This window comes from Melospiza melodia, chromosome 30, assembly GCF_035770615.1.
Source record: "Melospiza melodia melodia isolate bMelMel2 chromosome 30, bMelMel2.pri, whole genome shotgun sequence".
Taxonomy (NCBI): domain Eukaryota; kingdom Metazoa; phylum Chordata; class Aves; order Passeriformes; family Passerellidae; genus Melospiza; species Melospiza melodia.
This window is the reverse complement of record NC_086223.1, coordinates 1,571,450-1,583,228: the sequence shown is the minus strand read 5'-3', so window position 1 is coordinate 1,583,228 and position 11,779 is coordinate 1,571,450. Positions and strand designations below refer to the sequence as shown.

Sequence of the window (11,779 nt, the reverse complement as noted above, 5' to 3'; positions counted from 1 at the left end):
GCTCCCTTCACCAGCACAAGGACCCTTGGGGAATCAGAAGAACCGATCTTTTGGGATTTTTAGGTCCATTTTTCCCCTCAGGAAGGCGGCTGGGGGTTCCCACACCCACAGCCCCGTGGTGCTGGTGGGGCCTGGCCAGGGCAGGTCTATTCTTAGCCGGCGGGTGGCCGGGCAGGAGCAGGCAGGGTGCACGGGCTGCGTTCCTCGCATTCCCCTCCGGGGGACAGCGAGCGCCTGGAAAGGCGCAGCCACGGCTTGGCAGCAGCTGGGGCCATCACAAGGGGCCACCGTGGGCAGGACAGAGGGGCCAGGTGGCCTCGGGGGGGTGGCAGGGGACAGGAGTTGTGGAAGGGATGCAGTGAGATGCAGGAGGGGCTGGGAGAGCTCCATGCCCGCAGATCCTTGGGAGCTCAGGTCAGCACCATCCTCCCCTCCCACTGCTCAAGCGGGGCTGAGGGGAGTAAAGGTGAATTTGGGGGTGAGGGAAAGACCCCTTATTCCCCCCCTAAGCAAGTTCAGACTCTTCCCAGCCCCATGGCTCAGCTGGAATTCCCTACCAAGGGGGACAGGGCCAGATCCAAGGCAAATGACGGCGCTACCCTCCTGATGTCCAGCCTTGATGGAGGGGTGCCATCCCCGCCTGTGGCTGGATGCACTGGGCACCCAGTGGGGTGTATCCAGGTGTGCCAGATGTGCTGACCGCCTCCCCAGCCCCACAGAGCCCCATGGCCCTGTCCCAGGGTGCCTCAGCAGCAGCACCCCAAACGCCCCAGCCCATGTCCCACTGCTGGTGGGGAACTGTCCCCACCCTTTGGGGCTCCCCCCTGAGCTGGCACTGTCCCACTGAGGCATCCCGGGTGACAGGGAGAGAATTGTCCCCACCAAAAGAGCCGGGAACTCGGCTCGGGCTCCTTTCCAGGGGAGTTTCCAGTCAGACAGACCCGCTGCCTGCCGCCTCTCCCTGCTCCTCCCTGCAGCATCACGAGCTCTCGCAGCCTGCAGGCCCCATCCATCCTCCTGGCAGGTGAGTCACGAGCCTGCCCCGTGCCTCAGTTTCCCCTGCCGGGCAGGGTGCCAGGGGGATGCCATGACCGGAGTGGGCACGGCCCAGAGCAGAGTCCCCGTGGCATTCCCTGCCACTCACAAGTGGAAGTGGCTTTGTCAGGAAACAACGTCCGTGACTTGGTTTAATGTCACCGAGTCCTTTCCAGATTTGCAGTCTCCCAGGGCTGGGAAGGCCCAGGCTGATGAGAGTTCGATTTGGCTGCACATTTTTACCTTTGTTTTGGGCTTTTGTTTCATACTTAACAAACAAACAGCGCGGAGGTGAGAGCCTGAAAAAACGCATCAAGACTTGGAGTGGTGAGGCAGAGAAAGGAGCCAAAACAAGGAGCATCCTTCCACCTGCAAAAACAAATTTACAGCCCAAATTCCTCCATCCCGTGTCAAATCCGTGGAGCATCTTCCAAAGGTGAAGGGCAAGGCAGGGGCATGAGCCATGCCAGGCAGAAGGACACCTGAGAGTGCCTGGGGACAGTCCTGGTGGCTGGAGGCAGCTTTGGGCACCACGAGAGCCCCGTCTCTCCCTTCCCAGCTGTGTTTGCAGCGTGGCTCTAATTACAGAGAGAGGCAGAAATGTCGCGTCTCGGTTGGCAAACATTTCTCCTGGCAAGTGCCAGCCGGCAGCTGCCATGCTGGCATCCAGGCGGGCTCCCAGCCCCTCCATCCCACACCTCCCACCATAAATCCACACCCCAGTGAGGCTGCACTCCTCTCCCAACGTGCCTGTGCAACCCCTCGCTGAGCAGGTGATGATTTCCTGCACAGATCAGAAATCCCAGGAGCAGGGAGGGGGAGGACACCCTCGGGAAGCACCCAGGCCTCCTTTGCCCTTGGAAACCAGGTAATCTCCCACTGATTCCCCAGGGTGTGGGAAGGAAGGGAAAAAAAATAAGGGGAAAGGAGTAAAACCTCCAAAACGTTCAGTGAGGAGAAAAAGGAGGAGGAGGAGGAGGAGGAGGCGGGGGGGGGGAGAAGTAGAACTGAGTGAGGGAGGAGGAGGAGGAGAGCAGGGCAGGGAGAGAGAGGATTACTGCTCAGTTAAATTAGAGGGAGCCCTTCAGCTGACTCGAACAGCAGGAGAATTTGCCCAAAGACCCCAATTTTTCCAATTTGGGATAAAATGTAAGCGCGGGATTAACTACAAGCATATGCTTAAAACCCAGGGAATTGAAAGAAGCCTGGGCACAGAGTGCTCCAAAGAGGGCAGGGCATGGAGTGGCAGCTGCATGGGTGACCTGGCCCTGCAGGGATGCCCTGAGGGGCCTGGGGAGCTCTGAGGGGACTAGAACAGCCATGGGTGCACTGGGAGGCTCCTGGAGCTCGGTCAATAATAACCTGGAAGGGAATGACATGACTCAGCTCCAAATGCAATGTGGGGAAGAGGGCTGGTAGGAGAGGCTGGGACAAACGCCCTGCTTGGAGAAAGGGGGATCAGAGGGGCCCCACAGCTATGGCTGGAGCAGGACAAGCCTTTCTGGAGGGACGGGGCTGTTCCCTGCCCCAGAGCTGTGCTGGTGCCCCCACCCTCCACTCTGGGGACCCCCCCCCCCAGAAAGGCTCTGGGCTGGCACGTGCCCTTTGTGTCAGACTCATCCTCCTCCACGTGATGTGCCCGTGAACATCCCGGGCTGATTTATGGGATGAGAGGAGGGCAGGAGGCCAACCTTAAATCCTGGCTGCCTGGTGATTAATAATCATAATTACTATCATATTAGCTGTAGTAGTAAGGGTTTGCTTTCCCCTGCAGAACTGGTCATCCAGGAATCTCAAAGAGGTTTCACCAGGCCAGGTGACCAATGTCCCTATTTTCTAAAGGAAATTGCGGCACAGAGCTGTCTCCCTTGAGTCACACAGTATATCAACAAGAAAACAGAGAAGGCAGGAGTCTGGACTCTGTGTCCCTCTCCCTCCCCCATGCTATTAAGCTGCATCTGTGTAATATAGAGCAAAACATCCTCCACGAGTCGCAGTAAATCACGGCAGAGGCAGTGTGCAGAGTGGATGGGGGGAGATAATGGGTTTTTCACCCTCTTCAACAATAGAACAAGTTTTTCTGCGTTAGGGAAGGCTGACTTCTCTGAGAGATGGAGATAAAAACAGCACTGAGCCTCCAAAATGGGCTGAAAGGGAACTTGCCTCACTCACTTGCAGTGCTGGCCAAGGGACAGGAGGCAAACCAGGCAAACCATGCTGTGGGTCGAGTGCCCCACTGGCATGGCCTGCTCCACATGGACACCACTGAGGTGCACTGGAATATTAATTGAAAACCCCAGCAAAACACTTCTGTTGATGATAATGGACCATAATCCTCTTAGAGCAATTTCATGCCTGAAAAATCATGCATAACAAAATAATAATAATAGAAAGCCCCTGAGTGGACACTGTCCTTAGCAGTGGGCACAGGAGAAGAGGGTCAGCCAGAGTGGATTTCTCAGGAAGGAAAGGGAGCTGGTCCCCTTGGCCTCCACCCCTGAGGTGGGCAGAAGAACTGAATTGGGTCTAGGTCTGAACATCTCAGCATCACCATGGAACCCTGATGTCCCACAGAAACCCACGAGGGTCCCCATGGTCTACAGAGCCCATGGGGCTTTCTGTGACCCCACAACCCAGGAACCTGCTGTATTCTCCATCCCCAGCAGAGCTCCCAGAACACTCTGGACTCTCCACGTCCTTCAGGGTTCTCAGGACTCTCAGGACGCTCCGTGTTCCCCGAGGATTTTCCGTGCCCGCAGAGCCCTGTGCCAGGCAGGGCCGTCCCGTGCCAAGCCCCCCGCCCCCAAAAGAAGCAGCCGGTGTCCCCCCCCGTCCCGCCCGCCCCTTCAGCACCAGCTCGGCTGGACAGCGCCGGGAGTGGGGCCGGCACCCCCGGCACCCCAGCACACCCGGACCTCCTCCTCGGGACCTCCGGGAGCGCCCTGACCCGTCCCCCGGCACCCCCAGGATCCCCAACATCCCGACAAAGCCCCTCGCTCCCCTTCCCTTGCACCCCACTCTCACCCTCCGACACTCCCTACTCGGGCTGCGCCCCCTCCTCAGCGCCCTGTGCTCTGCTCCTGCCCCCCTGCACCCCCAGACTGCCCCCTCCCACCCCTGCACCCAGCAGCGCCCCCTCTGCTGCCCCTGCAGCCCTGCATCTCCTGCTGCTCCCCCGCAGCACCCCTTGCACCCCCTGCACCCCGGCATCCCCTGCTCTGCCGCCCCCAGCCCCCCAGCGCTTCATCGCTCCCTCCTCCACCATCCTCCTTCACCATCCCCACCCCGCAGCTCCCGGCGCTCCCGGTGCCTCCTCCTCCTCCTCCTCCAGCACCCCTCTCCAGCACCCCTTTTTTCAGCGCCCCTTCCTCCAGCGCCCCCAGCACCCTTCAGCTGCACTCCCACCAAATCCCACCGTCCCCAGCAGAACCTCCAGCTCCAGCACCCCACTCCCTCCAGGACTCTGCCAGCACCCCGAGGACCCCATCCCCACCCCTCCACGCCCCACAAGGATTCCCCTCCACCCCCAAACCATTCCCCAAAGCCTCTTTCACCTGTCAGCACGCCCTGCCCCGGCCCCTCAAGGCTCCCACCCCCGCACCTCCAGCACCCACCTGCGCCCCCGGCCCGCCCCGCGCCCCGCCCCGGAGCCCCCCCCGCCCTCGGGGCCGTGCGGGAGCGGCTGCGGTGCCGCGGGATGCCGGGGGGTCCGGGGGAGCCCCGGGGGCCGCCGGGGGGTGCGCGCTGCCCGGCCGGCAGCTGTTGCTGCTGACGGCTCCCCCCGGAGCCTCCGGCCGGCCGGGGCAGCGGTGACTAAGCACTTTGGGGGATTTCTACTCTTTATTATTTTATTCTATTATTTTCTCCCGCTTTCCAGCGGGTCCTCCCCCCTCTCTCCCCCGCTTCCCCCTCCCATCCTCATCTTCCCCGGCCGCCCCCGCCCGGGGCCGGGCGCGGCAGGGCGGGCGGAGGGGTTCCCCCTTCCGGCCACCGGGAGCATGGGAGCCCCGGGCCGGCTGGGCTCCAGAGCTCGGTCAGCCCTGGGGTGAGGCGGAGCGGGGCCGCGCCGTGCCGTGCCGCGCCGCTCCGGGGCCGGGCCGCGCTCCCCGCCGCGCCCGCGGCAAGTTCCGCCGCTCCCGGGGCGCGCCGAGCGCAGCGGAGCGATGCCGGTGCGCCGGGGCCATGTGGCCCCCCAAAACACCTACCTGGACACCATCATTCGCAAATTTGAAGGACAAAGTGAGTACCGCACCCTCGGGTGCCGCTCCGCTCCCCCCGCGGCCGGGGCGCCCCCCAAGTTCGGAGCGCGGCGGGGAGAGGAGGGGGGAAGGCGGGAGGGTGTCCCCGGGGGCACGGAGGAGCCCCTGTGACCTCCCGAGGGGGGAGAGGGTGGGCGACAGCCAGGCAGCGTCCCCGCGGGTATTTACAGACAGGGCGACACCGGGGGACGGAGCCGCCCCGGCCTCGGCGATTCCCGGGGGGATCGCGGTGTCCCCGGGCTGGTTCGAGGTGCCGGGGCTGGCGGGGAGGGGGTCCCGGCCGGCTGGACGGGGGGACAGGGTGAACCCCAGCGCAGTCGGGCTCGCCGCTTGTTTGCCTTCAACTCTGCGCTCTCGGCGGCCGCCGTCCCTGGTGAAACGTTGCCATTTGCTGTTGCTCCGAGTAATCCCTTTATATGAATTTTGGGGCTGGTTTCGTGTCAGATACGGCGCAAAGTCCGTGCACACAGGGGAGCACTGGGGTTTGCGTGTGCCTGGGTGGGGGCGCGGGGGTTCCGCTCCCGCTCTCTGGGCACCCCAATAGGGATGGGTCCCCCCTACAATGCTAGGGGTGACGGGAGGGGGCCAGGGCGCCGGGATCCCCCAAAAACTGAGCTCGGGGGGCTGCTGTGGGGTGCAGCCCCCACTGCCCCGCGTCGCTGTGGGGTTTTTTTGTGCGTGTCCAAGTTTCCCGAGTGGGCAAATTCCCTGGCGCTGCCATCCCTGCAGGCTCTGCGCTGCCTGGCCTGGCGGTGACTGACGTGACCCTGGGGATGGAAAGTGAGAAAAACTGTGCCTGCTTCCTATCAGTTCCCCCTGGGAAGCGGCGGCTGGGGAGCAGCGGGGCCAGGCGGCGAGGCGTGACGGGAGAACGGAGCCAGACCCCGCTCCGTGCCCGCTCCCTGCCAGCCATGTCGGGCACCACCTGGGTTCTGCCCAAACATCGCCCCACGCTCCCCCGCGGCAGTTTCGTGCTGTGGCAGGTGTTGGGAGGCAGCAAACCAGCACACCTAATACATCTTTGCTACAGGCGATGGGCTCTCAGGTGCCTGTGGGTGCCTCCATCCCCAGCACCGCAGCTCCCATGGGTGCAGCTGCTCCTGGTGAGTCCCCGGCGCAGCCAGAGGGGCCCAGCTCTTCCCTGCCAGGGCTGGGACCAAGGGGAAATCTGCAGGTGAGAGCAGGACAGAAAGCAAATTGGGGGTGAAAACCCCCCCCCCCCCAAGGAGACCTGGCTCTGCAGCTCCTTCCCACCGTGGTCGTGGTCACATCCCTGTGCTCAGCACAGCTTGCTCCGGCGCCCTGCCAGCCCTGTAAATCCTGTCCTGCGCCAGCCCAGCCGGGATCCGGGCTGGATCCAGCCCATGGAGCTGACCCTGGATGGGGGAACTGCTCGTCACAGGTGGGGAGTGTGCCCCAGCAGCAGGGCTTTGGGAGGAGGTCCCCTCCTCGTGCTGGCAAAGCAGTTTGGAGGTAGAAGGATCGGGAAGGAGGAACTGGGAAATGTTTGTCTGTGGTGCTTTGTGCTGTTTGCAGCGTCGGCACCAGCCCTGTGTGGGAAAGAGAAGGGTGCCAGAGTGGGAGCCCCCAGAAAGGGCTACCAAGGGGCTGCCAGAGGGTGGAATGAAGCAGGAGACTTGTGCAGCATCCCTGGGGACTCCGGTTTTACTGGGAGGCATCCTGCAGAACTGGGACCCTGCAGGTGCCATTGGGGACAGCCCTGATGTGCCTGGGAGGGGTCCCCCCAGCCCAGCACTCGGTGCCACAGCTGTGCAGAGGTTCCTCTTGCGTTTGGGTGAAATTCCCCATGAGGCTGGAGTGCAGCAGGGTTCTGGAGCACGCAAGCTGCAGATGCCATTCCTGGGTAATCCAGGAGATTAATTGGGGTCTGGGCTGGGAGGCAGCCTCCAAATGGACCCTCTGCTCAGACCTGCCTTTAGCTCCAGCCCGGAGCTGATGCCAAATGCTGAGGGAGATGATGCTGGGAGGGATGTGGCACCACATAAGCATCCAGCTCCCTGTCACATCCCAGCAAACCTGTCCCAGAGCCCAGCACTCCCTGATATCCTTAAAAAAACCCACAAAATCCAACCAAATCAGAGCTCACCCCAAGATAAGGATGGAAGTGGCTCCATGTGGGCTGGATGACGTGGGCTGTGCAGCACTGCCACACAGCCTGGCAAGGCAGCAAGTCTGACCTCAGCCCAGCCTAGGTGGCTGCAGCACCAGGAGGGAATGGGGCAGCACCACTCTCTGCCTCAGTTTCCCTTTTCCTTCCCTTAAGCACTTTACTTTTTGAGCACAGGGGCCACAAAGCCCAGGAGAGTCTGGATTTCACCTTCAGCCCAAAGGCACAATTACCCTATAAAACATTAGGAGAACCATTAATGTGATGGGTTTCACTCCTGCTTCCCATGAAGCCAAGCCTTGCACTCACTCCTCCTCTTGCCCCTTGCCTGACTTCAGTCAAATCTGAGCAAGGGTGGAAAGTCTCTGAGATAACTCAGGTCCCTGATAAGCTCCTGGGAAGGGACAGAGGCTGCAGCTCTCCCCTGTGCCTGCAGTGCCGGTCAGGGACAGATTGCCCATTAGACAGCAGGGAGTCCCCACATGCCTGTGGTGAAATGTCAAGGCTGCAGGGATTGGCCAATCCCAGCAAAACTGCCTCTACTGAGAACCCCCCCTTTGTGTCCCCCTGTCCCCACAGCCACAAATTTGCACTGAAGTGGGGACACTTCTCTCTCTGAAGAGCAGAGCAGTCCTGGGACCGTGTGGGCTGAGGTCAGCCGCTGTCCCCAGTGTCACCTGTCTGCACGAGCCCCGCAGCGGGGCGACACCAAAACTCCCAAGCTCGCCCCCCACCACCCCTCTAAGCCTCGTGCTGCCTCTCCTGCCTCCCCGCAGACCGCAAGTTCCTCATTGCCAACGCCCAGATGGAGAACTGCGCCATCATCTACTGCAACGACGGCTTCTGCGAGATGTTCGGCTACTCGCGCGTCGAGGTGATGCAGCAGCCCTGCACCTGCGACTTCCTCACGGGCCCCGACACCACCAAGAGCTCCATTGCCCAGCTCACCCAGGCCCTGCTGGGCTCCGAGGAGTGCAAGCTGGAGATCCTCTACTACCGCAAAGACAGTAAGAGCCTCTCCGTGGGGTGGGCCGTGGGAAGGCAGCGGTGGGACACAAACGCGTCAGGATGCGCCCAGGCTCGGGGCTTTGCTGAGAGCAGCCCCGTGGTGGCTCCTGGTGGGATGGAGGCATCTCTGCTGTCACGGAGCACTCTGGGACCTTGAGCAATAGAGGGTGTTGCCAGATTATTTGGGAATCAGGTCATTTGTGAGCCCTTGGGGGCGGCTCGTTGCTCCTGGGACAAGCTGTGTCGTTGCTTGTGGGATCCCTGCGCCAGGAATGAGAATCCATGGAGAAGCCAGGCTTGGGCACAGGGCTCCCAGTCTGTGCTCTGAGATGAGATGAGACAGACCCCCCATCTCTGCTGAGAGTGGGTGCAGCCAACAGCCTCAGAGCTGCCTTTCCAGTGAGCAGGATGCGGCTGTGCGTGCACAGATGGAATTACGTTAAGATGAAAATGAAGCTTTGATGGAAAATACGAGTGATTAGTTCTAATACGGCAGGAAGTTAAATAAATATTTAGTGCTTGATGCTGCAAAACAGCAGTGGCCAGGGCTCCCAGGGGCAGGGAAGTGCAGGTCTGGTGCTCACAGGAGGTTAAAAATATTCAGTGTTTCCTTTTTTTAACCTATGGAGCTTTCCCATTACTTCAGATTGTATTGATGGGGGTTGGCCTGAGCACAGGGCTGCACCCCAATCTGCTGGCAGCCAGTTAGGGGAGAAGCACTGGAAGGAAAAGGAAGGAGCAGGCAGGAACCCTGGCTCCCAGCCCAGCACCCTATCTTGGGGTGTCCTGGCCTCCCTCCCAGACCCTATCATCTCCTGGGCTGGCATCCAGGTGCCAGCGTATCAGAGTTATTCACTGGCAGCACCTCTGCGTGTTATCCCGGCAGGACCTGGCCCTGTGTGGTGGCAGGATCAGCCGCTCGCTCGAGGCTCTTCCTCTGGGGCTCTCCTGGGTGGAGAGGGGCCATGAGTGGTGCCAGGGCTGGGTGCAGGTGCCCCCCTTCAGCAGCTGCAGGGCCTGGCTGGTGCCCAGGGCAGTGCAGAGACGTGGCCCACGCTGTGCCCCTGCTCCCATCCAGTGCCAGTGCCGTGCGCTGGCTGTGGCAAGGACAGCATGTGCAGCCCTGGTCCATTCCCTCCCTCCCTCCCTCAGGATAGTTTCCCATTCCTTCCCTGGGGACTACTTGGCTTGTGAGCCTGATGCATCACCGTGCTCCCTGCTTTGAAGCATTCCTGCTGGGCTCACGGGATGCTCGGTGCTGTCCTCAGAGCCCTGCTCTTCCTCTAGGCCATGGGGAACTCTCATTGCAGCTCTGAGCTGCTTTCTTCTCTTTTTTATTAAAAACGAGGGGGGAAAAAAATAAAAAAAAGCCCAGAAGCAAACCCTTCATGTCTATTTTTAAAACCCAGCCCCACCAGCAGCATGCTTTTCCAATTGTTTCCCCCCAGCACTCAGCCTGCGACCGCTCGGCCCATTATAAATGGGTCTTATCGGCGAAGAAAAGGCTTTTGCATTATAGGGAGCTGCTGCTTAATTAGCCAGCGGAGCTCCGAACCTGCCTGTCCTCTTTTTCATACCAGCAGCACCAATCTCCAGCCTCGACCTGCTGTTTATTACTGCGGTACTCCCGGCTCTGCAGCTCGCGGGGTTGTTTCCTCGCTTTCCTGGCTGGCAGAGGCAATGTGAAACCCAAAATCTGCCCGTTGGAGACACCCGAGCAGGGCCAGGCTGGGATGGAGGGGGGCAGGTAGGAAGGGGCCACCCAAGGGTGCCTGGGGTCGGGCAGGATGCTGGGTGATGGGGGATGCGTGTCCCTGGGGACAGCCTGGCTGCTCGGTCCCCACCTGGGTGTTCGTGCTGTCATCACCTGATATAAAATATAATTATATAATTATAAACGAGCCAGGGGTGCCAACAGTGAGCCCAAAATGGAACCTTCCTGTGGGGGAAGGTGGGAGCAGCCCAGGTAGGGGCTGTTGTCCCTCCCTGCCATGCCAGCCCCAAAAAGGCCTTGGAAAGAGGGAAGAGGCCGTTGGCAGCGCGTGTGGGCTCTAATCCCCAGCTCAAAGCTGGGAGATCAGTGAAAAGTTAATTTCCTTACAAGATGCTACACAGCTGGAGCTGGCCCAGACAGGGGGGTCAGCACGGGATCAGCTGCAGCCACAGCAAGGAGCAGCCGTGGCCCCCAGCCCTGCAGACACACTGTGGCCCGGGGGAGCTCAAATCCTCCAGCATCCCCTGAGGATGACACCCAGGAGCTGAGCTGCACCCAGGGGTGGTTTTTCCCTCGCCAGGTGGGGATGTGCCTTGCAGTGAAGCCACTGGGCAGGGCTCACGGGGTCCCCAGAGCTGGAGGTGGCCACAGGTGCTGAGTGCCACGGTGCCAGCACGGCCTGAGCAGCAGCAGCTGGTGGCACTGGCTCTGCTTAATCTGCGTGAATGTGATGCTGATGAATAGGAAAGGGGAGATGTGGCTGTGACAGCTGGAGCAGCTGCTGGGGCAGCCCCGGCCCCTCCAGCCTGTCCTTGGCTGGGCAGAGCCCACAGCTCGTCCCCTCCAGCAGCACTTCGTGTCAGTCCCCATGGAACTGGGATCAGGGGCTGGGATCAGGCCAGCAAACTCATAACACTGCTGCAGAGGCCAGGATTTTCCCCTGGGAGGGATTGGGGTGCCCTGTGCCACTCAGCGTACCCCCCAACAGGTCCCCATGGGTTGGGAAGTGCCACCACCTCCAAAGGGAGCAGGGGCACTCATGTGACACATCCCCTGTGTCCCCAGCCCAGGGCACATCTGGGGCACTGCCCCTCTCCAGCAGCTGCTGCCAGCAAGCCTGGCTAAGGCAGGGGGATGGATCCAGCCAGGGTTTCTCCATGCAGCTTTGTAAACAGCAGCATCTGACGTGCCCAACGGAGCAGGAGGGCAAATCCCACCAGCAGCTGCTGCATCCTGGCACTGCCAGGGATGATTTGGTGCTGGCAGCCCCAGGGAGCCTCTGCTGCCCCATGGTGGGGCCAAGGCAGCACTAAGGGGATTTCTTGGGTGTTGGAGGGGCAGGAAGGCACAGCCAGCTGACAAACCCCAGCCCCAAGTGGAGCTCTTGGCTTGTACAAACCCATGGGGTCTATGCCAAGCTAGGGCTGTTTGCTGCTTGCTGTTTGCTTTAAGGGTCAGTCTGTGACCTCGGGAGAGGAGTGGACAGCAGAGCTCAGCTCCAGATGGGAACTTATAAACATCCCTCCTCACAGTGGCAAAGGCTCTGGGACCAGAGATCCTGATCTGCAGAGCCAGCTCTGCCACCCTTGGCACGGCTGTGCTGCAGCTCCAGGCACCCCCATTGCCCTGGCTGTG

At 61.1% G+C, this 11,779-nt stretch overlaps 1 protein-coding gene across 2 annotated transcripts in view; it reads left to right on the top strand.

The window, feature by feature from the left end:
* Nucleotides 1-5,178: 5,178 nt before the first annotated feature.
* KCNH6 (potassium voltage-gated channel subfamily H member 6) overlaps nucleotides 5,179-11,779 on the top strand; it is a 33,135-nt gene continuing 26,534 nt past the window's right edge. For both annotated transcript variants that reach the window (XM_063178967.1, XM_063178966.1), the window contains exons 1-2: nucleotides 5,179-5,274; nucleotides 8,199-8,429. In XM_063178967.1, the coding sequence (XP_063035037.1) occupies nucleotides 5,199-5,274; nucleotides 8,199-8,429 (307 nt within the window). In that variant the 5' untranslated portion in view covers nucleotides 5,179-5,198. The remainder of the gene's footprint in view (nucleotides 5,275-8,198; nucleotides 8,430-11,779) is intronic.